We start from the raw sequence: 21,825 nt of genomic DNA, 5'->3' as shown, positions 1-21,825 counted from the left end.
TCCTTCTCCTCATTGTACCTGTTACGTGTCTCTGTTCTCCATCTCCTCATTGTACCTGTTACGTGTCTCTGTTCTCCTTCTCCTCATTGTACCTGTTACGTGTCTCTGTTCTCCATCTCCTCATTGTACCTGTTATGTGTCTCTGTTCTCCATCTCCTCATTGTAGCTGTTACGTGTCTCTGTTCTCCTTCTCCTCATTGTACCTGTTATGTGTCTCTGTTCTCCTTCTCCTCATTGTAGCTGTTATGTGTCTCTGTTCTCCTTCTCCTCATTGTACCTGTTACTTGTCTCTGTTCCCCATCTCCTCATTGTACCTGTTACGTGTCTCTGTTCTCCTTCTCCTCATTGTACCTGTTATGTGTCTCTGTTCTCCTTCTCCTCATTGTGCCTGTTACGTGTCTCTGTTCTCCATCTCCTCATTGTACCTTTTACGTGTCTCTGTTCTCCATCTCCTCATTGTACCTGTTATGTGTCTCTGTTCTCCTTCTCCTCATAGTGCCTGTTACGTGTCTCTGTTCTCCTTCTCCTCATTGTGCCTGTTACGTGTCTCTGTTCTCCATCTCCTCATTGTACCTGTTACGTGTCTCTGTTCTCCATCTCCTCATTGTACCTGTTACGTGTCTCTGTTCTCCATCTCCTCATTGTAGCTGTTACGTGTCTCTGTTCTCCTTCTCCTCATTGTACATGTTATGTGTCTCTGTTCTCCTTCTCCTCATTGTGCCTGTTACGTGTCTCTGTTCTCCATCTCCTCATTGTACCTGTTACGTGTCTCTGTTCTCCTTCTCCTCATTGTGCCTGTTACGTGTCTCTGTTCTCCATCTCCTCATTGTGCCTGTTACGTGTCTCTGTTCTCCTTCTCCTCATTGTACCTGTTACGTGTCTCTGTTCTCCATCTCCTCATTGTAGCTGTTACGTGTCTCTGTTCTCCATCTCCTCATTGTAGCTGTTACGTGTCTCTGTTCTCCATCTCCTCATTGTACCTGTTACGTGTCTCTGTTCTCCATCTCCTCATTGTACCTGTTACGTGTCTCTGTTCTCCTTCTCCTCATTGTACCTTTTACGTGTCTCTGTTCTCCATCTCCTCATTGTACCTGTTACGTGTCTCTGTTCTCCTTCTCCTCATTGTACCTGTTACGTGTCTCTCTTCTCCTTCTCCTCATTGTACCTGTTATGTGTCTCTGTTCTCCTTCTCATTGTACCTGTTACGTGTCTCTCTTCTCCTTCTCCTCATTGTACCTGTTGTGTCTCTGTTCTCCTTCTCCTCATTGTAGCTGTTACGTGTCTCTGTTCTCCTTCTCATTGTACCTGTTACGTGTGTCTCTTCTCCTTCTCCTCATTGTACCTGTTATGTGTCTCTGTTCTCCTTCTCCTCATTGTAGCTGTTACGTGTCTCTGTTCTCCTTCTCCTCATTGTACCTGTTACGTGTCTCTGTTCCCCTTCTCCTCATTGTACCTGTTATGTGTCTCTGTTCTCCTTCTCCTCATTGTACCTGTTACGTGTCTCTGTTCCCCATCTCCTCATTGTACCTGTTATGTGTCTCTGTTCTCCTTCTCCTCATTGTGCCTGTTACGTGTCTCTGTTCTCCATCTCCTCATTGTGCCTGTTAAGTGTCTCTGTTCTCCTTCTCCTCATTGTACCTTTTACGTGTCTCTGTTCTCCATCTCCTCATTGTACCTGTTACGTGTCTCTGTTCTCCTTCTCCTCATTGTACCTGTTACGTGTCTCTGTTCTCCATCTCCTCATTGTAGCTGTTACGTGACTCTGTTCTCCATCTCCTCATTGTACCTGTTACGTGTCTCTGTTCTCCATCTCCTCTTTGTAGCTGTTACGTGTCTCTGTTCTCCTTCTCCTCATTGTACCTGTTACGTGTCTCTGTTCTCCATCTCCTCATTGTACCTGTTACGTGTCTCTGTTCTCCTCCTCCTCATTGTACCTGGTACGTGTCTCTGTTCTCCTCCTCATTGTAGCTGTTACGTGTCTCTGTTCTCCTTCTCCTCATTGTGCCTGTTACGTGTCTCTGTTCTCCTTCTCCTCATTGTACCTGTTACATGTCTCTGTTCTCCTTCTCCTCATTGTACCTGTTACATGTCTCTGTTCTCCTTCTCCTCATTGTACCTGGTACATGTCTCTGTTCTCCTTCTCCTCATTGTACCTGTTACGTGTCTCTGTTCTCCTCCTCCTCATTGTGCCTGGTACGTGTCTCTGTTCTCCTTCTCCTCATTGTGCCTGTTACGTGTCTCTGTTCTCCTTCTCCTCATTGTGCCTGTTACGTGTCTCTTTTCTCCATCTCCTCATTGTGCCTGTTACGTGTCTCTGTTCTCCATCTCCTCATTGTACCTGTTACGTGTCTCTGTTCTCCATCTCCTCATTGTACCTGTTACGTGTCTCTGTTCTCCTTCTCCTCATTGTACCTGTTATGTGTCTCTGTTCTCCTTCTCCTCATTGTACCTGTTACGTGTCTCTGTTCTCCATCTCCTCATTGTACCTGTTACGTGTCTCTGTTCTCCTCCTCCTCATTGTACCTGGTACGTGTCTCTGTTCTCCTCCTCCTCATTGTAGCTGTTACGTGTCTCTGTTCTCCTTCTCCTCATTGTGCCTGTTACGTGTCTCTGTTTTCCTTCTCCTCATTGTGCCTGTTACGTGTCTCTGTTCTCCATCTCCTCATTGTGCCTGTTACGTGTCTCTGTTCTCCTTCTCCTCATTGTACCTGTTACGTGACTCTGTTCTCCATCTCCTCATTGTACCTGTTACGTGTCTCTGTTCTCCATCTCCTCATTGTACCTGTTACGTGTCTCTGTTCTCCATCTCCTCATTGTAGCTGTTACGTGTCTCTGTTCTCCTTCTCCTCATTGTACCTGTTACGTGTCTCTGTTCTCCATCTCCTCATTGTACCTGTTACGTGTCTCTGTTCTCCATCTCCTCATTGTACCTGTTACGTGTCTCTGTTCTCCATCTCCTCATTGTACCTGTTACGTGTCTCTGTTCTCCTTCTCCTCATTGTACCTGTTACGTGTCTCTGTTCTCCTTCTCCTCATTGTACCTGTTACGTGTCTCTGTTCTCCTTCTCCTCATTGTACCTGTTACGTGTCTCTGTTCTCCTCCTCATTGTACCTGTTACGTGTCTCTGTTCTCCTTCTCCTCATTGTACCTGTTACGTGTCTCTGTTCTCCTTCTCCTCATTGTACCTGTTACGTGTCTCTGTTCTCCTTCTCCTCATTGTACCTGTTACGTGTCTCTGTTCTCCCTCTCCTCATTGTACCTGTTACGTGTCTCTGTTCTCCTTCTCCTCATTGTACCTGTTTTTTGTGTCTCTGTTCTCCTTCTCCTCATTGTACCTTTTACGTGTCTCTGTTCTCCTTCTCCTCATTGTACCTGTTACGTGTCTCTGTTCTCCTTCTCCTCATTGTACCTGTTTTTTGTGTCTCTGTTCTCCTTCTCCTCATTGTACCGGTTACGTGTCTCTGTTCTCCATCTCCTCATTGTACCTGTTAGGTGTCTCTGTTCTCCTTCTCCTCATTGTACCTGTTACGTGTCTCTGTTCTCCTTCTCCTCATTGTACCTGTTACGTGTCTCTGTTCTCCTCCTCCTCATTGTACCTGTTTCGTGTGTCTCTGTTCTCCTTCTCCTCATTGTACCTGTACGTGTCTCTGTTCTCCATCTCCTCATTGTACTTGTTAGGTGTCTCTGTTCTCCTTCTCCTCATTGTACCTGTTACGTGTCTCTGTTCTCCTTCTCCTCATTGTACCTGTTAGGTGTCTCTGTTCTCCTTCTCCTCATTGTACCTGTTAGGTGTCTCTGTTCTCCTTCTCCTCATTGTACCTGTTACGTGTCTCTGTTCTCCTTCTCCTCATTGTACCTGTTACGTGTCTCTGTTCTCCTTCTCCTCATTGTACCTGTTTTTTGTGTCTCTGTTCTCCTTCTCCTCATTGTACCGGTTACGTGTCTCTGTTCTCCATCTCCTCATTGTACCTGTTAGGTGTCTCTGTTCTCCTTCTCCTCATTGTACCTGTTACGTGTCTCTGTTCTCCTTCTCCTCATTGTACCTGTTACGTGTCTCTGTTCTCCTCCTCCTCATTGTACCTGTTTCGTGTGTCTCTGTTCTCCTTCTCCTCATTGTACCTGTTACGTGTCTCTGTTCTCCTTCTCCTCATTGTACCTGTTACGTGTCTCTGTTCTCCATCTCCTCATTGTACCTGTTACGTGTCTCTGTTCTCCATCTCCTCAATGTACCTGTTACGTGTCTCTGTTCTCCTTCTCCTCATTGTACCTGTTACGTGTCTCTGTTCTCCTTCTCCTCATTGTACCTGTTACGTGTCTCTGTTCTCCTTCTCCTCATTGTACCTGTTACGTGTCTCTGTTCTCCTTCTCCTCATTGTACCTGTTACGTGTCTCTGTTCTCCCTCTCCTCATTGTACCTGTTACGTGTCTCTGTTCTCCTTCTCCTCATTGTACCTGTTTTTTGTGTCTCTGTTCTCCTTCTCCTCATTGTACCTTTTACGTGTCTCTGTTCTCCTTCTCCTCATTGTACCTGTTAGGTGTCTCTGTTCTCCTTCTCCTCATTGTACCTGTTACGTGTCTCTGTTCTCCTTCTCCTCATTGTACCTGTTACGTGTCTCTGTTCTCCTCCTCCTCATTGTACCTGTTAGGTGTCTCTGTTCTCCTTCTTCTCATTGTACCTGTTACGTGTCTCTGTTCTCCTTCTCCTCATTGTACCTGTTACGTGTCTCTGTTCTCCTTCTCCTCATTGTACCTGTTACGTGTCTCTGTTCTCCATCTCCTCATTGTACCTGTTACGTGTCTCTGTTCTCCTTCTCCTCATTGTACCTGTTACGTGTCTCTGTTCTCCTTCTTCTCATTGTACCTGTTACGTGTCTCTGTTCTCCTTCTCCTCATTGTACCTGTTACGTGTCTCTGTTCTCCATCTCCTCATTGTACCTGTTAAGGGTCTCTGTTCTCCATCTCCTCATTGTACCTGTTAAGTGTCTCTGTTCTCCATCTCCTCATTGTACCTGTTACGTGTCTCTGTTCTCCTTCTCCTCATTGTACCTGTTACGTGTCTCTGTTCTCCTTCTCCTCATTGTACCTGTTACGTGTCTCTGTTCTCCTTCTCCTCATTGTACCTGTTACGTGTCTCTGTTCTCCTTCTCCTCATTCTACCTGTTACGTGTCTCTGTTCTTCATCTCCTCATTGTACCTGTTACGTGTCTCTGTTCTCCTTCTCCTCATTGTACCTGTTACGTGTCTCTGTTCTCCTTCTCCTCATTGTACCTGTTACGTGTCTCTGTTCTCCTCCTCATTGTACCTGTTACATGTCTCTGTTCTCCTTCTCCTCATTGTACCTGTTACGTTTCTCTGTTCTCCTTCTCCTCATTGTACCTGTTACGTGTCTCTGTTCTCCTTCTCCTCATTGTACCTGTTACGTGTCTCTGTTCTTCATCTCCTCATTGTACCTGTTACGTGTCTCTGTTCTCCATCTCCTCATTGTACCTGTTACGTGTCTCTGTTCTTCATCTCCTCATTGTAGCTGTTACGTGTCTCTGTTCTCCATCTCCTCATTGTACCTGTTACGTGTCTCTGTTCTTCATCTCCTCATTGTACCTGTTACGTGTCTCTGTTCTCCATCTCCTCATTGTACCTGTTACGTGTCTCTGTTCTCCTTCTCCTCATTGTACCTGTTACGTGTCTCTGTTCTCCTTCTCCTCATTGTACCTGTTACGTGTCTCTGTTCTCCTTCTCCTCATTGTACCTGTTACGTGTCTCTGTTCTCCATCTCCTCATTGTACCTGTTACGTGTCTCTGTTCTTCATCTCCTCATTGTACCTGTTACGTGTCTCTGTTCTCCTTCTCCTCATTGTACCTGTTACGTGTCTCTGTTCTCCTTCTCCTCATTGTACCTGTTACGTGTCTCTGTTCTCCTCCTCATTGTACCTGTTACGTGTCTCTGTTCTCCTTCTCCTCATTGTACCTGTTACGTTTCTCTGTTCTCCTTCTCCTCATTGTACCTGTTACGTGTCTCTGTTCTCCTTCTCCTCATTGTACCTGTTTTGTGTCTCTGTTCTCCTTCTCCTCATTGTACCTGTTACATGTCTCTGTTCTCCTTCTCCTCATTGTACCTGTTACGTGTCTCTGTTCTCCTTCTCCTCATTGTACCTGTTACGTGTCTCTGTTCTCCTTCTCCTCATTGTACCTGTTACGTGTCTCTGTTCTCCTTCTCCTCATTGTACCTGTTACGTGTCTCTGTTCTCCTTCTCCTCATTGTACCTGTTACGTGTCTCTGTTCTCCTTCTCCTCATTGTACCTGTTACGTGTCTCTGTTCTCCTTCTCCTCATTGTACCTGTTACGTGTCTCTGTTCTCCTTCTCCTCATTGTACCTGTTACGTGTCTCTGTTCTCCATCTCCTCATTGTGCCTGTTACGTGTCTCTGTTTTCCTTCTCCTCATTGTACCTGTTACGTGTCTCTGTTCTCCATCTCCTCATTGTGCTTGTTACGTGTCTCTGTTTTCCTTCTTCTCATTGTACCTGTTACGTGTCTCTGTTCTCCATCTCCTCATTGTACCTGTTACGTGTCTCTGTTCTCCATCTCCTCATTGTACCTGTTACGTGTCTCTGTTCTCCTCCTCCTCATTGTACCTGTTACGTTTCTCTGTTCTCCTTCTCCTCATTGTACCTGTTACGTGTCTCTGTTCTCCTTCTCCTCATTGTACCTGTTTTGTGTCTCTGTTCTCCTTCTCCTCATTGTACCTGTTACATGTCTCTGTTCTCCTTCTCCTCATTGTACCTGTTACGTGTCTCTGTTCTCCTTCTCCTCATTGTACCTGTTACGTGTCTCTGTTCTCCTTCTCCTCATTGTACCTGTTACGTGTCTCTGTTCTCCTTCTCCTCATTGTACCTGTTACGTGTCTCTGTTCTCCTTCTCCTCATTGTACCTGTTACGTGTCTCTGTTCTCCTTCTCCTCATTGTACCTGTTACGTGTCTCTGTTCTCCATCTCCTCATTGTGCCTGTTACGTGTCTCTGTTTTCCTTCTCCTCATTGTACCTGTTACGTGTCTCTGTTCTCCTTCTTCTCATTGTACCTGTTACGTGTCTCTGTTCTCCATCTCCTCATTGTACCTGTTACGTGTCTCTGTTCTCCATCTCCTCATTGTACCTGTTACGTGTCTCTGTTCTCCTTCTCCTCATTGTACCTGTTACGTGTCTCTGTTCTCCTTCTCCTCATTGTACCTGTTACGTGTCTCTGTTCTCCATCTCCTCATTGTACCTGTTACGTGTCTCTGTTCTCCTCCTCCTCATTGTACCTGGTACGTGTCTCTGTTCTCCTCCTCCTCATTGTAGCTGTTACGTGTCTCTGTTCTCCTTCTCCTCATTGTGCCTGTTACGTGTCTCTGTTTTCCTTCTCCTCATTGTGCCTGTTACGTGTCTCTGTTCTCCATCTCCTCATTGTGCCTGTTACGTGTCTCTGTTCTCCTTCTCCTCATTGTACCTGTTACGTGACTCTGTTCTCCATCTCCTCATTGTACCTGTTACGTGTCTCTGTTCTTTATCTCCTCATTGTACCTGTTACGTGTCTCTGTTCTCCATCTCCTCATTGTAGCTGTTACGTGTCTCTGTTCTCCTTCTCCTCATTGTACCTGTTACGTGTCTCTGTTCTCCATCTCCTCATTGTACCTGTTACGTGTCTCTGTTCTCCATCTTCTCATTGTACCTGTTACGTGTCTCTGTTCTCCATCTCCTCATTGTACCTGTTACGTGTCTCTGTTCTCCTTCTCCTCATTGTACCTGTTACGTGTCTCTGTTCTCCTTCTCCTCATTGTACCTGTTACGTGTCTCTGTTCTCCTTCTCCTCATTGTACCTGTTACGTGTCTCTGTTCTCCTCCTCATTGTACCTGTTACGTGTCTCTGTTCTCCTCCTCATTGTACCTGTTACGTGTCTCTGTTCTCCTTCTCCTCATTGTACCTGTTACGTGTCTCTGTTCTCCTTCTCCTCATTGTACCTGTTACGTGTCTCTGTTCTCCCTCTCCTCATTGTACCTGTTACGTGTCTATGTTCTCCTTCTCCTCATTGTACCTGTTTTTTGTGTCTCTGTTCTCCTTCTCCTCATTGTACCTTTTACGTGTCTCTGTTCTCCTTCTCCTCATTGTACCTGTTACGTGTCTCTGTTCTCCTTCTCCTCATTGTACCTGTTTTTTGTGTCTCTGTTCTCCTTCTCCTCATTGTACCGGTTACGTGTCTCTGTTCTCCATCTCCTCATTGTACCTGTTAGGTGTCTCTGTTCTCCTTCTCCTCATTGTACCTGTTACGTGTCTCTGTTCTCCTTCTCCTCATTGTACCTGTTACGTGTCTCTGTTCTCCTCCTCCTCCTCATTGTACCTGTTTCGTGTGTCTCTGTTCTCCTTCTCCTCATTGTACCGGTTACGTGTCTCTGTTCTCCATCTCCTCATTGTACTTGTTAGGTGTCTCTGTTCTCCTTCTCCTCATTGTACCTGTTACGTGTCTCTGTTCTCCTTCTCCTCATTGTACCTGTTAGGTGTCTCTGTTCTCCTTCTCCTCATTGTACCTGTTAGGTGTCTCTGTTCTCCTTCTCCTCATTGTACCTGTTACGTGTCTCTGTTCTCCTTCTCCTCATTGTACCTGTTACGTGTCTCTGTTCTCCTTCTCCTCATTGTACCTGTTTTTTGTGTCTCTGTTCTCCTTCTCCTCATTGTACCGGTTACGTGTCTCTGTTCTCCATCTCCTCATTGTACCTGTTAGGTGTCTCTGTTCTCCTTCTCCTCATTGTACCTGTTACGTGTCTCTGTTCTCCTTCTCCTCATTGTACCTGTTACGTGTCTCTGTTCTCCTCCTCCTCATTGTACCTGTTTCGTGTGTCTCTGTTCTCCTTCTCCTCATTGTACCTGTTACGTGTCTCTGTTCTCCTTCTCCTCATTGTACCTGTTACGTGTCTCTGTTCTACATCTCCTCATTGTACCTGTTACGTGTCTCTGTTCTCCATCTCCTCAATGTACCTGTTACGTGTCTCTGTTCTCCTTCTCCTCATTGTACCTGTTACGTGTCTCTGTTCTCCTTCTCCTCATTGTACCTGTTACGTGTCTCTGTTCTCCTTCTCCTCATTGTACCTGTTACGTGTCTCTGTTCTCCTTCTCCTCATTGTACCTGTTACGTGTCTCTGTTCTCCCTCTCCTCATTGTACCTGTTACGTGTCTCTGTTCTCCTTCTCCTCATTGTACCTGTTTTTTGTGTCTCTGTTCTCCTTCTCCTCATTGTACCTTTTACGTGTCTCTGTTCTCCTTCTCCTCATTGTACCTGTTAGGTGTCTCTGTTCTCCTTCTCCTCATTGTACCTGTTACGTGTCTCTGTTCTCCTTCTCCTCATTGTACCTGTTACGTGTCTCTGTTCTCCTCCTCCTCATTGTACCTGTTAGGTGTCTCTGTTCTCCTTCTTCTCATTGTACCTGTTACGTGTCTCTGTTCTCCTTCTCCTCATTGTACCTGTTACGTGTCTCTGTTCTCCTTCTCCTCATTGTACCTGTTACGTGTCTCTGTTCTCCATCTCCTCATTGTACCTGTTACGTGTCTCTGTTCTCCTTCTCCTCATTGTACCTGTTACGTGTCTCTGTTCTCCTTCTTCTCATTGTACCTGTTACGTGTCTCTGTTCTCCTTCTCCTCATTGTACCTGTTACGTGTCTCTGTTCTCCTTCTCCTCATTGTACCTGTTACGTGTCTCTGTTCTCCTTCTCCTCATTGTACCTGTTACGTGTCTCGGTTCTCCTTCTCCTCATTGTACCTGTTACGTGTCTCTGTTCTCCATCTCCTCATTGTACCTGTTACGTGTCTCTGTTCTCCATCTCCTCATTGTACCTGTTAGGTGTCTCTGTTCTCCATCTCCTCATTGTACCTGTTACGTGTCTCTGTTCTCCTTCTCCTCATTGTACCTGTTACGTGTCTCTGTTCTCCTTCTCCTCATTGTACCTGTTACGTGTCTCTGTTCTCCATCTCCTCATTGTACCTGTTAAGGGTCTCTGTTCTCCATCTCCTCATTGTACCTGTTAAGTGTCTCTGTTCTCCATCTCCTCATTGTACCTGTTACGTGTCTCTGTTCTCCTTCTCCTCATTGTACCTGTTACGTGTCTCTGTTCTCCTTCTCCTCATTGTACCTGTTACGTGTCTCTGTTCTCCTTCTCCTCATTCTACCTGTTACGTGTCTCTGTTCTTCATCTCCTCATTCTACCTGTTACGTGTCTCTGTTCTCCTTCTCCTCATTGTACCTGTTACGTGTCTCTGTTCTCCTTCTCCTCATTGTACCTGTTACGTGTCTCTGTTCTCCTCCTCATTGTACCTGTTACATGTCTCTGTTCTCCTTCTCCTCATTGTACCTGTTACGTTTCTCTGTTCTCCTTCTCCTCATTGTACCTGTTACGTGTCTCTGTTCTCCTTCTCCTCATTGTACCTGTTACGTGTCTCTGTTCTTCATCTCCTCATTGTACCTGTTACGTGTCTCTGTTCTCCATCTCCTCATTGTACCTGTTACGTGTCTCTGTTCTTCATCTCCTCATTGTAGCTGTTACGTGTCTCTGTTCTCCATCTCCTCATTGTACCTGTTACGTGTCTCTGTTCTTCATCTCCTCATTGTACCTGTTACGTGTCTCTGTTCTCCATCTCCTCATTGTACCTGTTACGTGTCTCTGTTCTCCTTCTCCTCATTGTACCTGTTACGTGTCTCTGTTCTCCTTCTCCTCATTGTACCTGTTACGTGTCTCTGTTCTCCTTCTCCTCATTGTACCTGTTACGTGTCTCTGTTCTCCATCTCCTCATTGTACCTGTTACGTGTCTCTGTTCTTCATCTCCTCATTGTACCTGTTACGTGTCTCTGTTCTCCTTCTCCTCATTGTACCTGTTACGTGTCTCTGTTCTCCTTCTCCTCATTGTACCTGTTTTTTGTGTCTCTGTTCTCCTTCTCCTCATTGTACCTTTTACGTGTCTCTGTTCTCCTTCTCCTCATTGTACCTGTTACGTGTCTCTGTTCTCCTTCTCCTCATTGTACCTGTTTTTTGTGTCTCTGTTCTCCTTCTCCTCATTGTACCGGTTACGTGTCTCTGTTCTCCATCTCCTCATTGTACCTGTTAGGTGTCTCTGTTCTCCTTCTCCTCATTGTACCTGTTACGTGTCTCTGTTCTCCTTCTCCTCATTGTACCTGTTACGTGTCTCTGTTCTCCTCCTCCTCATTGTACCTGTTTCGTGTGTCTCTGTTCTCCTTCTCCTCATTGTACCGGTTACGTGTCTCTGTTCTCCATCTCCTCATTGTACTTGTTAGGTGTCTCTGTTCTCCTTCTCCTCATTGTACCTGTTACGTGTCTCTGTTCTCCTTCTCCTCATTGTACCTGTTAGGTGTCTCTGTTCTCCTTCTCCTCATTGTACCTGTTAGGTGTCTCTGTTCTCCTTCTCCTCATTGTACCTGTTACGTGTCTCTGTTCTCCTTCTCCTCATTGTACCTGTTACGTGTCTCTGTTCTCCTTCTCCTCATTGTACCTGTTTTTTGTGTCTCTGTTCTCCTTCTCCTCATTGTACCGGTTACGTGTCTCTGTTCTCCATCTCCTCATTGTACCTGTTAGGTGTCTCTGTTCTCCTTCTCCTCATTGTACCTGTTACGTGTCTCTGTTCTCCTTCTCCTCATTGTACCTGTTACGTGTCTCTGTTCTCCTCCTCCTCATTGTACCTGTTTCGTGTGTCTCTGTTCTCCTTCTCCTCATTGTACCTGTTACGTGTCTCTGTTCTCCTTCTCCTCATTGTACCTGTTACGTGTCTCTGTTCTCCATCTCCTCATTGTACCTGTTACGTGTCTCTGTTCTCCATCTCCTCAATGTACCTGTTACGTGTCTCTGTTCTCCTTCTCCTCATTGTACCTGTTACGTGTCTCTGTTCTCCTTCTCCTCATTGTACCTGTTACGTGTCTCTGTTCTCCTTCTCCTCATTGTACCTGTTACGTGTCTCTGTTCTCCTTCTCCTCATTGTACCTGTTACGTGTCTCTGTTCTCCCTCTCCTCATTGTACCTGTTACGTGTCTCTGTTCTCCTTCTCCTCATTGTACCTGTTTTTTGTGTCTCTGTTCTCCTTCTCCTCATTGTACCTTTTACGTGTCTCTGTTCTCCTTCTCCTCATTGTACCTGTTAGGTGTCTCTGTTCTCCTTCTCCTCATTGTACCTGTTACGTGTCTCTGTTCTTCATCTCCTCATTGTAGCTGTTACGTGTCTCTGTTCTCCATCTCCTCATTGTACCTGTTACGTGTCTCTGTTCTTCATCTCCTCATTGTACCTGTTACGTGTCTCTGTTCTCCATCTCCTCATTGTACCTGTTACGTGTCTCTGTTCTCCTTCTCCTCATTGTACCTGTTACGTGTCTCTGTTCTCCTTCTCCTCATTGTACCTGTTACGTGTCTCTGTTCTCCTTCTCCTCATTGTACCTGTTACGTGTCTCTGTTCTCCATCTCCTCATTGTACCTGTTACGTGTCTCTGTTCTTCATCTCCTCATTGTACCTGTTACGTGTCTCTGTTCTCCTTCTCCTCATTGTACCTGTTACGTGTCTCTGTTCTCCTTCTCCTCATTGTACCTGTTACGTGTCTCTGTTCTCCTCCTCATTGTACCTGTTACGTGTCTCTGTTCTCCTTCTCCTCATTGTACCTGTTACGTTTCTCTGTTCTCCTTCTCCTCATTGTACCTGTTACGTGTCTCTGTTCTCCTTCTCCTCATTGTACCTGTTTTGTGTCTCTGTTCTCCTTCTCCTCATTGTACCTGTTACATGTCTCTGTTCTCCTTCTCCTCATTGTACCTGTTACGTGTCTCTGTTCTCCTTCTCCTCATTGTACCTGTTACGTGTCTCTGTTCTCCTTCTCCTCATTGTACCTGTTACGTGTCTCTGTTCTCCTTCTCCTCATTGTACCTGTTACGTGTCTCTGTTCTCCTTCTCCTCATTGTACCTGTTACGTGTCTCTGTTCTCCTTCTCCTCATTGTACCTGTTACGTGTCTCTGTTCTCCTTCTCCTCATTGTACCTGTTACGTGTCTCTGTTCTCCATCTCCTCATTGTGCCTGTTACGTGTCTCTGTTTTCCTTCTCCTCATTGTACCTGTTACGTGTCTCTGTTCTCCATCTCCTCATTGTGCTTGTTACGTGTCTCTGTTTTCCTTCTTCTCATTGTACCTGTTACGTGTCTCTGTTCTCCATCTCCTCATTGTACCTGTTACGTGTCTCTGTTCTCCATCTCCTCATTGTACCTGTTACGTGTCTCTGTTCTCCTCCTCCTCATTGTACCTGTTACGTTTCTCTGTTCTCCTTCTCCTCATTGTACCTGTTACGTGTCTCTGTTCTCCTTCTCCTCATTGTACCTGTTTTGTGTCTCTGTTCTCCTTCTCCTCATTGTACCTGTTACATGTCTCTGTTCTCCTTCTCCTCATTGTACCTGTTACGTGTCTCTGTTCTCCTTCTCCTCATTGTACCTGTTACGTGTCTCTGTTCTCCTTTTCCTCATTGTACCTGTTACGTGTCTCTGTTCTCCTTCTCCTCATTGTACCTGTTACGTGTCTCTGTTCTCCTTCTCCTCATTGTACCTGTTACGTGTCTCTGTTCTCCTTCTCCTCATTGTACCTGTTACGTGTCTCTGTTCTCCATCTCCTCATTGTGCCTGTTACGTGTCTCTGTTTTCCTTCTCCTCATTGTACCTGTTACGTGTCTCTGTTCTCCTTCTTCTCATTGTACCTGTTACGTGTCTCTGTTCTCCATCTCCTCATTGTACCTGTTACGTGTCTCTGTTCTCCATCTCCTCATTGTACCTGTTACGTGTCTCTGTTCTCCTTCTCCTCATTGTACCTGTTACGTGTCTCTGTTCTCCTTCTCCTCATTGTACCTGTTACGTGTCTCTGTTCTCCATCTCCTCATTGTACCTGTTACGTGTCTCTGTTCTCCTCCTCCTCATTGTACCTGGTACGTGTCTCTGTTCTCCTCCTCCTCATTGTAGCTGTTACGTGTCTCTGTTCTCCTTCTCCTCATTGTGCCTGTTACGTGTCTCTGTTTTCCTTCTCCTCATTGTGCCTGTTACGTGTCTCTGTTCTCCATCTCCTCATTGTGCCTGTTACGTGTCTCTGTTCTCCTTCTCCTCATTGTACCTGTTACGTGACTCTGTTCTCCATCTCCTCATTGTACCTGTTACGTGTCTCTGTTCTTTATCTCCTCATTGTACCTGTTACGTGTCTCTGTTCTCCATCTCCTCATTGTAGCTGTTACGTGTCTCTGTTCTCCTTCTCCTCATTGTACCTGTTACGTGTCTCTGTTCTCCATCTCCTCATTGTACCTGTTACGTGTCTCTGTTCTCCATCTCCTCATTGTACCTGTTACGTGTCTCTGTTCTCCATCTCCTCATTGTACCTGTTACGTGTCTCTGTTCTCCTTCTCCTCATTGTACCTGTTACGTGTCTCTGTTCTCCTTCTCCTCATTGTACCTGTTACGTGTCTCTGTTCTCCTTCTCCTCATTGTACCTGTTACGTGTCTCTGTTCTCCTCCTCATTGTACCTGTTACGTGTCTCTGTTCTCCTCCTCATTGTACCTGTTACGTGTCTCTGTTCTCCTTCTCCTCATTGTACCTGTTACGTGTCTCTGTTCTCCTTCTCCTCATTGTACCTGTTACGTGTCTCTGTTCTCCCTCTCCTCATTGTACCTGTTACGTGTCTATGTTCTCCTTCTCCTCATTGTACCTGTTTTTTGTGTCTCTGTTCTCCTTCTCCTCATTGTACCTTTTACGTGTCTCTGTTCTCCTTCTCCTCATTGTACCTGTTACGTGTCTCTGTTCTCCTTCTCCTCATTGTACCTGTTTTTTGTGTCTCTGTTCTCCTTCTCCTCATTGTACCGGTTACGTGTCTCTGTTCTCCATCTCCTCATTGTACCTGTTAGGTGTCTCTGTTCTCCTTCTCCTCATTGTACCTGTTACGTGTCTCTGTTCTCCTTCTCCTCATTGTACCTGTTACGTGTCTCTGTTCTCCTCCTCCTCATTGTACCTGTTTCGTGTGTCTCTGTTCTCCTTCTCCTCATTGTACCGGTTACGTGTCTCTGTTCTCCATCTCCTCATTGTACTTGTTAGGTGTCTCTGTTCTCCTTCTCCTCATTGTACCTGTTACGTGTCTCTGTTCTCCTTCTCCTCATTGTACCTGTTAGGTGTCTCTGTTCTCCTTCTCCTCATTGTACCTGTTAGGTGTCTCTGTTCTCCTTCTCCTCATTGTACCTGTTACGTGTCTCTGTTCTCCTTCTCCTCATTGTACCTGTTACGTGTCTCTGTTCTCCTTCTCCTCATTGTACCTGTTTTTTGTGTCTCTGTTCTCCTTCTCCTCATTGTACCGGTTACGTGTCTCTGTTCTCCATCTCCTCATTGTACCTGTTAGGTGTCTCTGTTCTCCTTCTCCTCATTGTACCTGTTACGTGTCTCTGTTCTCCTTCTCCTCATTGTACCTGTTACGTGTCTCTGTTCTCCTCCTCCTCATTGTACCTGTTTCGTGTGTCTCTGTTCTCCTTCTCCTCATTGTACCTGTTACGTGTCTCTGTTCTCCTTCTCCTCATTGTACCTGTTACGTGTCTCTGTTCTACATCTCCTCATTGTACCTGTTACGTGTCTCTGTTCTCCATCTCCTCAATGTACCTGTTACGTGTCTCTGTTCTCCTTCTCCTCATTGTACCTGTTACGTGTCTCTGTTCTCCTTCTCCTCATTGTACCTGTTACGTGTCTCTGTTCTCCTTCTCCTCATTGTACCTGTTACGTGTCTCTGTTCTCCTTCTCCTCATTGTACCTGTTACGTGTCTCTGTTCTCCCTCTCCTCATTGTACCTGTTACGTGTCTCTGTTCTCCTTCTCCTCATTGTACCTGTTTTTTGTGTCTCTGTTCTCCTTCTCCTCATTGTACCTTTTACGTGTCTCTGTTCTCCTTCTCCTCATTGTACCTGTTAGGTGTCTCTGTTCTCCTTCTCCTCATTGTACCTGTTACGTGTCTCTGTTCTCCTTCTCCTCATTGTACCTGTTACGTGTCTCTGTTCTCCTCCTCCTCATTGTACCTGTTAGGTGTCTCTGTTCTCCTTCTTCTCATTGTACCTGTTACGTGTCTCTGTTCTCCTTCTCCTCATTGTACCTGTTACGTGTCTCTGTTCTCCTTCTCCTCATTGTACCTGTTACGTGTCTCTGTTCTCCATCTCCTCATTGTACCTGTTACGTGTCTCTGTTCTCCTTCTCCTCATTGTACCTGTTACGTGTCTCTGTTCTCCTTCTTCTCATTGTACCTGTTACGTGTCTCTGTTCTCCTTCTCCTCATTGTACCTGTTACGTGTCTCTGTTCTCCTTCTCCTCATTGTACCTGTTACGTGTCTCTGTTCTCCTTCTCCTCATTGTACCTGTTACGTGTCTCTGTTCTCCTTCTCCTCATTGTACCTGTTACGTGTCTCTGTTCTCCATCTCCTCATTGTACCTGTTACGTGTCTCTGTTCTCCATCTCCTCATTGTACCTGTTAGGTGTCTCTGTTCTCTATCTCCTCATTGTACCTGTTACGTGTCTCTGTTCTCCTTCTCCTCATTGTACCTGTTACGTGTCTCTGTTCTCCTTCTCCTCATTGTACCTGTTACGTGTCTCTGTTCTCCATCTCCTCATTGTACCTGTTAAGGGTCTCTGTTCTCCATCTCCTCATTGTACCTGTTAAGTGTCTCTGTTCTCCATCTCCTCATTGTACCTGTTACGTGTCTCTGTTCTCCTTCTCCTCATTGTACCTGTTACGTGTCTCTGTTCTCCTTCTCCTCATTGTACCTGTTACGTGTCTCTGTTCTCCTTCTCCTCATTCTACCTGTTACGTGTCTCTGTTCTTCATCTCCTCATTGTACCTGTTACGTGTCTCTGTTCTCCTTCTCCTCATTGTACCTGTTACGTGTCTCTGTTCTCCTTCTCCTCATTGTACCTGTTACGTGTCTCTGTTCTCCTCCTCATTGTACCTGTTACATGTCTCTGTTCTCCTTCTCCTCATTGTACCTGTTACGTTTCTCTGTTCTCCTTCTCCTCATTGTACCTGTTACGTGTCTCTGTTCTCCTTCTCCTCATTGTACCTGTTACGTGTCTCTGTTCTTCATCTCCTCATTGTACCTGTTACGTGTCTCTGTTCTCCATCTCCTCATTGTACCTGTTACGTGTCTCTGTTCTTCATCTCCTCATTGTAGCTGTTACGTGTCTCTGTTCTCCATCTCCTCATTGTACCTGTTACGTGTCTCTGTTCTTCATCTCCTCATTGTACCTGTTACGTGTCTCTGTTCTCCATCTCCTCATTGTACCTGTTACGTGTCTCTGTTCTCCTTCTCCTCATTGTACCTGTTACGTGTCTCTGTTCTCCTTCTCCTCATTGTACCTGTTACGTGTCTCTGTTCTCCTTCTCCTCATTGTACCTGTTACGTGTCTCTGTTCTCCATCTCCTCATTGTACCTGTTACGTGTCTCTGTTCTTCATCTCCTCATTGTACCTGTTACGTGTCTCTGTTCTCCTTCTCCTCATTGTACCTGTTACGTGTCTCTGTTCTCCTTCTCCTCATTGTACCTGTTACGTGTCTCTGTTCTCCTTCTCCTCATTGTACCTGTTACGTGTCTCTGTTCTCCATCTCCTCATTGTGCCTGTTACGTGTCTCTGTTTTCCTTCTCCTCATTGTACCTGTTACGTGTCTCTGTTCTCCTTCTTCTCATTGTACCTGTTACGTGTCTCTGTTCTCCATCTCCTCATTGTACCTGTTACGTGTCTCTGTTCTCCATCTCCTCATTGTACCTGTTACGTGTCTCTGTTCTCCTCCTCCTCATTGTACCTGTTACGTGTCTCTGTTCTCCTTCTCCTCATTGTACCTGTTACGTGTCTCTGTTCTCCTCCTCCTCATTGTACCTGTTACGTGTCTCTGTTCTCCTTCTCCTCATTGTGCCTGTTACGTGTCTCTGTTCTCCTTCTCCTCATTGTGCCTGTTACGTGTCTCTGTTCTCTTTCTCCTCATTGTAGCTGTTACGTGTCTCTGTTCTCCTTCTCCTCATTGTACCTGTTACGTGTCTCTGTTCTCCTTCTCCTCATTGTACCTGTTACGTGTCTCTGTTCTCCATCTCCTCATTGTACCTGTTACGTGTCTCTGTTCTCCATCTCCTCATTGTACCTGTTACGTGTCTCTGTTCTCCATCTCCTCATTGTAGCTGTTACGTGTTTCTGTTCTCCTCCTCCTCATTGTACCTGTTACGTGTCTCTGTTCTCCTTCTCTTCATTGTACCTGTTACGTGTCTCTGTTCTCCATCTCCTCATTGTACCTGTTACGTGTCTCTGTTCTCCATCTCCTCATTGTACCTGTTACGTGTCTCTGTTCTCCTTCTCCTCATTGTACCTGTTACGTGTCTCTGTTCTCCTTCTCCTCATTGTACCTGTTACGTGTCTCTGTTCTCCTTCTCCTCATTGTACCTGTTACGTGTCTCTGTTCTCCATCTCCTCATTGTAGCTGTTACGTGTCTCTGTTCTCCTTCTCCTCATTGTACCTGTTACGTGTCTCTGTTCTCCATCTCCTCATTGTACCTGTTACGTGTCTCTGTTCTCCTTCTCCTCATTGTACCTGTTACGTGTCTCTGTTCTCCTTCTCCTCATTGTACCTGTTACGTGTCTCTGTTCTCCTTCTCCTCATTGTACCTGTTACGTGTCTCTGTTCTCCTTCTCCTCATTGTACCTGTTACGTGTCTCTGTTCTCCTTCTCCTCATTGTACCTGTTACGTGTCTCTGTTCTCCTTCTCCTCATTGTACCTGTTACATGTCTCTGTTCTCCTTCTTCTCATTGTACCTGTTACGTGTCTCTGTTTTCCTTCTTCTCATTGTACCTGTTACGTGTCTCTGTTCTCCATCTCCTCATTGTACCTGTTACGTGTCTCTGTTCTCCATCTCCTCTTGGGCAGTTTGTTTTTTGAATGGGATCAATCTGTCGTGTTAAGTGGGAGTAGTCTATTAAGGGCCCTACACATGGAGAGGTTTGTGCCAGAGATTCAGCATGATAGATTTCACACTTCAGCGGAATAAAAAAAATAGAATAAAAAAAAAAAGTCTTGAAATTGAAATAATGGGTTGGAATAAAACCTGTGTCATCTTCATTTGTCTTTATTAGAAAAATAAATGAATAATGTAAAAAAAATGGTGTGGGGTCCCTCCCCATGATCATGACCAGTCCTGGTTTTTCAAATACCAGGGGGAAAAAAGGTCCCTCCATATTCAAGAAACAAGCAATCAGCACTTGAGCATTCCTGGTTCCCAAAATACCAAAATATGAGGGACAAAAGGAGTAGGGGTCCCCATGTTTTGGAAACCATCACCAGGATCACACAGACATTAGGGTAATGTCACAGCCGGGGGACACTTATTATATAAGGTCCCACGGCCAAAGCATTACCTCTGTGGCTGGTCAGCCCAGGTCGGGTCCCTGAGGGAGTGGGACCAACCCAATTAATGGCCCCCTTCCTTTAGCTCCAGTGACCTGTGTGGAATTAGAGAAAATTTTTTTTTTTTTTGGTAATGAACAAAATTCAGTTTCAGTTTGAGTATCCCTTATTGAAAAAATGTTCGGGACCATGAACATTTTGCAAAAGGGATTATTACGCATTTTTTTACATATTCACCTGGTCCCCTGGCGGTCCCTCAACATCCACAGTACCACCTGGCATCACAGCGACTATCAGATTCATCTTCAGTGGCATCCCCAGTCCTAAGGATGCAGTGCATGGGTGACGCCATGACATCACTGGTGCACCCGCGCAATGCCTCCTTGGGACCGGGGATGGCGCTAAAGACTATTCCAATGTCATGGACACCAGGGGACGAGGTGAGCATGAAAAAAAGGTGCATGTGGGTGGAACCCTGAAATACTCTGAAAACCTACGGTTTTTGGTATATTTCGGTTATTGGATATACGGATAAGGGATACATTATGGTCCACCTCTCTCACACCAGATTTTCAGCCGATGCTATATAATCCCGTTTTATTGCTTGTTTTGTTATTTTAACATATTCTTTCAATAAAATACAATTACTTTGGGCCATTTCTTTATAGTCACTGTAATGACATTATGCCATCACTGTAATATGGGGACCCAAGTAGGATAATGGTCAAAAGAGAATAAAACATTTAATTCCTCTTTTCTTACAGGTTGAAGATCACATCTTCGTAAAACGGAGAAGGACTTTAAAGCTCTGCAAGAAAATCGGATGCCCAGCAGAAATCTACATATTACACGTCGTCTATTTCCCAGAGTTTAAGGTTAATATATCCCGCCGCTGTTTATTTTATCAGTGAGTTTATGGTACTGAATTGTTTATCAGCATGTAATTAAGGAATATTCTTTTTTTTTTTTGAAAATATATTATTGGCATGGTATATTTTACTGTAAGCATAATAATATTACATTACGGTGTGTGGCAATAGGATTTATAGAAAGTGTGTGTGCGTGCGTATGCACATGTGTGCGTGCGTCCGTGTGCGTCCGCGTGCGTGCGTATAGAGAAGGAAAGACAACGAATCTGTTGCTGGCTTCTGTAGATATCAATTAATACTGAGAAACGAAGACGTCTCGCATCCAAGAACCTGAAAGAGGCGTTGCAACGTGATCCAGAGAAGGTCGCAGTAATTCACACCTACGAAGCGTATTTTCCAAAAATATCTGCTCACAAATATCATGAAACCATCGGACGGGTAAGATTATTATGTTTGTTTTTTATTTGTAGTAATATTTTTTTCATTCGTTTATGACTTTGTTCTCCCATATATTTAGTAGACACGTGGTGCACGTGCCTTACTCATGTAGATACCTGGGCCTCATTCGTCACAGCGACAAAGGTCCTCCTCGCCCCGCTAATGCTGCCCTCCTCTCCTGCCTACTGGTTACCTCTTCCCACCTCCAAAATTCTACTTGTGCTTATCCCTACCTCTGTAATTGTGTACCTCTCCCCATTAGACGCTAAACCTCTCTACCCATGACATGGTCCAGCATCCTCTAGACTAACTTTCCTCTGACTGCCGGACTGTAACGCTGCCGCATACACCTAGAATTATCCAGCAGACCAACCGCATTCTCTACACCGTCTGATGTCACAGATATGACGGCTGTTACTCATGCATGCTTTTAATCATTCTTTCATTGCAGTAAAAGTTTTTTTTTTTTACCATTTACCCAGGGAGCTGCTCATGCACAGTAGTCTCTGGGGGGTTCCTGTATGTGTGCAGTAGACTCTGGGAGAGGTTTCCTGTACGTGTGCAGTAGACTCTGGGGGGTACCTGTATGTGTGCAGTAGACTCTGGGGGAGGGGTCCTGTATGTGCACAGTAGACTCTGGCTCTGGGGGGGGGGGTACCTGTATGTGTGCAGTAGACTCTGGGGGAGGGGTCCTGTATGTGCACAGTAGACTCTGGAGGGTCCTGTATGTGCACAGTAGACTCTGGAGGGTCCTGTATGTGCACAGTAGAATCTGGAGGGGTCCTGTATGTGCACAGTAGACTCTGGGGGGTCCTGTATGTGCACAGTAGACTGGGGGGTCCTGTATGTGCACAGTAGAATTTGGAGGGGTCCTGTACGTGCGCAGTAGACTCTGGGGGGTCCTGTACGTGCACAGTAGACGCTGGAGGGTCCTGTATGTGCACAGTAGACTCTGGAGGGTCCTGTATGTGCACAGTAGACTCTGGGGAGGGGTCCTGTACATGCGCAGTAGACTCTGGGGGGTCCTGTGTGCGCAGTACACTCTGGGCGGTCCTGTATGTGCACAGTA

At 45.5% G+C, this 21,825-nt stretch overlaps 1 protein-coding gene across 4 annotated transcripts in view; it reads left to right on the top strand.

Moving 5' to 3' along the window:
• The window catches only part of LOC146073577 (uncharacterized), a 114,860-nt gene that overhangs the window by 49,837 nt on the left and 43,198 nt on the right, over positions 1 to 21,825 (top strand). For all 4 annotated transcript variants that reach the window (XM_083180816.1, XM_083180813.1, XM_083180814.1 and 1 more), the window contains 2 exons: positions 20,214 to 20,324; positions 20,604 to 20,756. In XM_083180816.1, the coding sequence (XP_083036942.1) occupies positions 20,214 to 20,324; positions 20,604 to 20,756 (264 nt within the window). The remainder of the gene's footprint in view (positions 1 to 20,213; positions 20,325 to 20,603; positions 20,757 to 21,825) is intronic.

This window comes from Crinia signifera, chromosome 4 (assembly GCF_055691185.1).
Source record: "Crinia signifera chromosome 4, ASM5569118v1, whole genome shotgun sequence".
In the NCBI taxonomy this organism is placed as follows: Eukaryota; Metazoa; Chordata; class Amphibia; order Anura; family Myobatrachidae; genus Crinia; species Crinia signifera.
The sequence above is the reverse complement of the archived record's forward strand: the minus strand, read 5'-3'. Positions and strand labels throughout refer to the sequence as shown.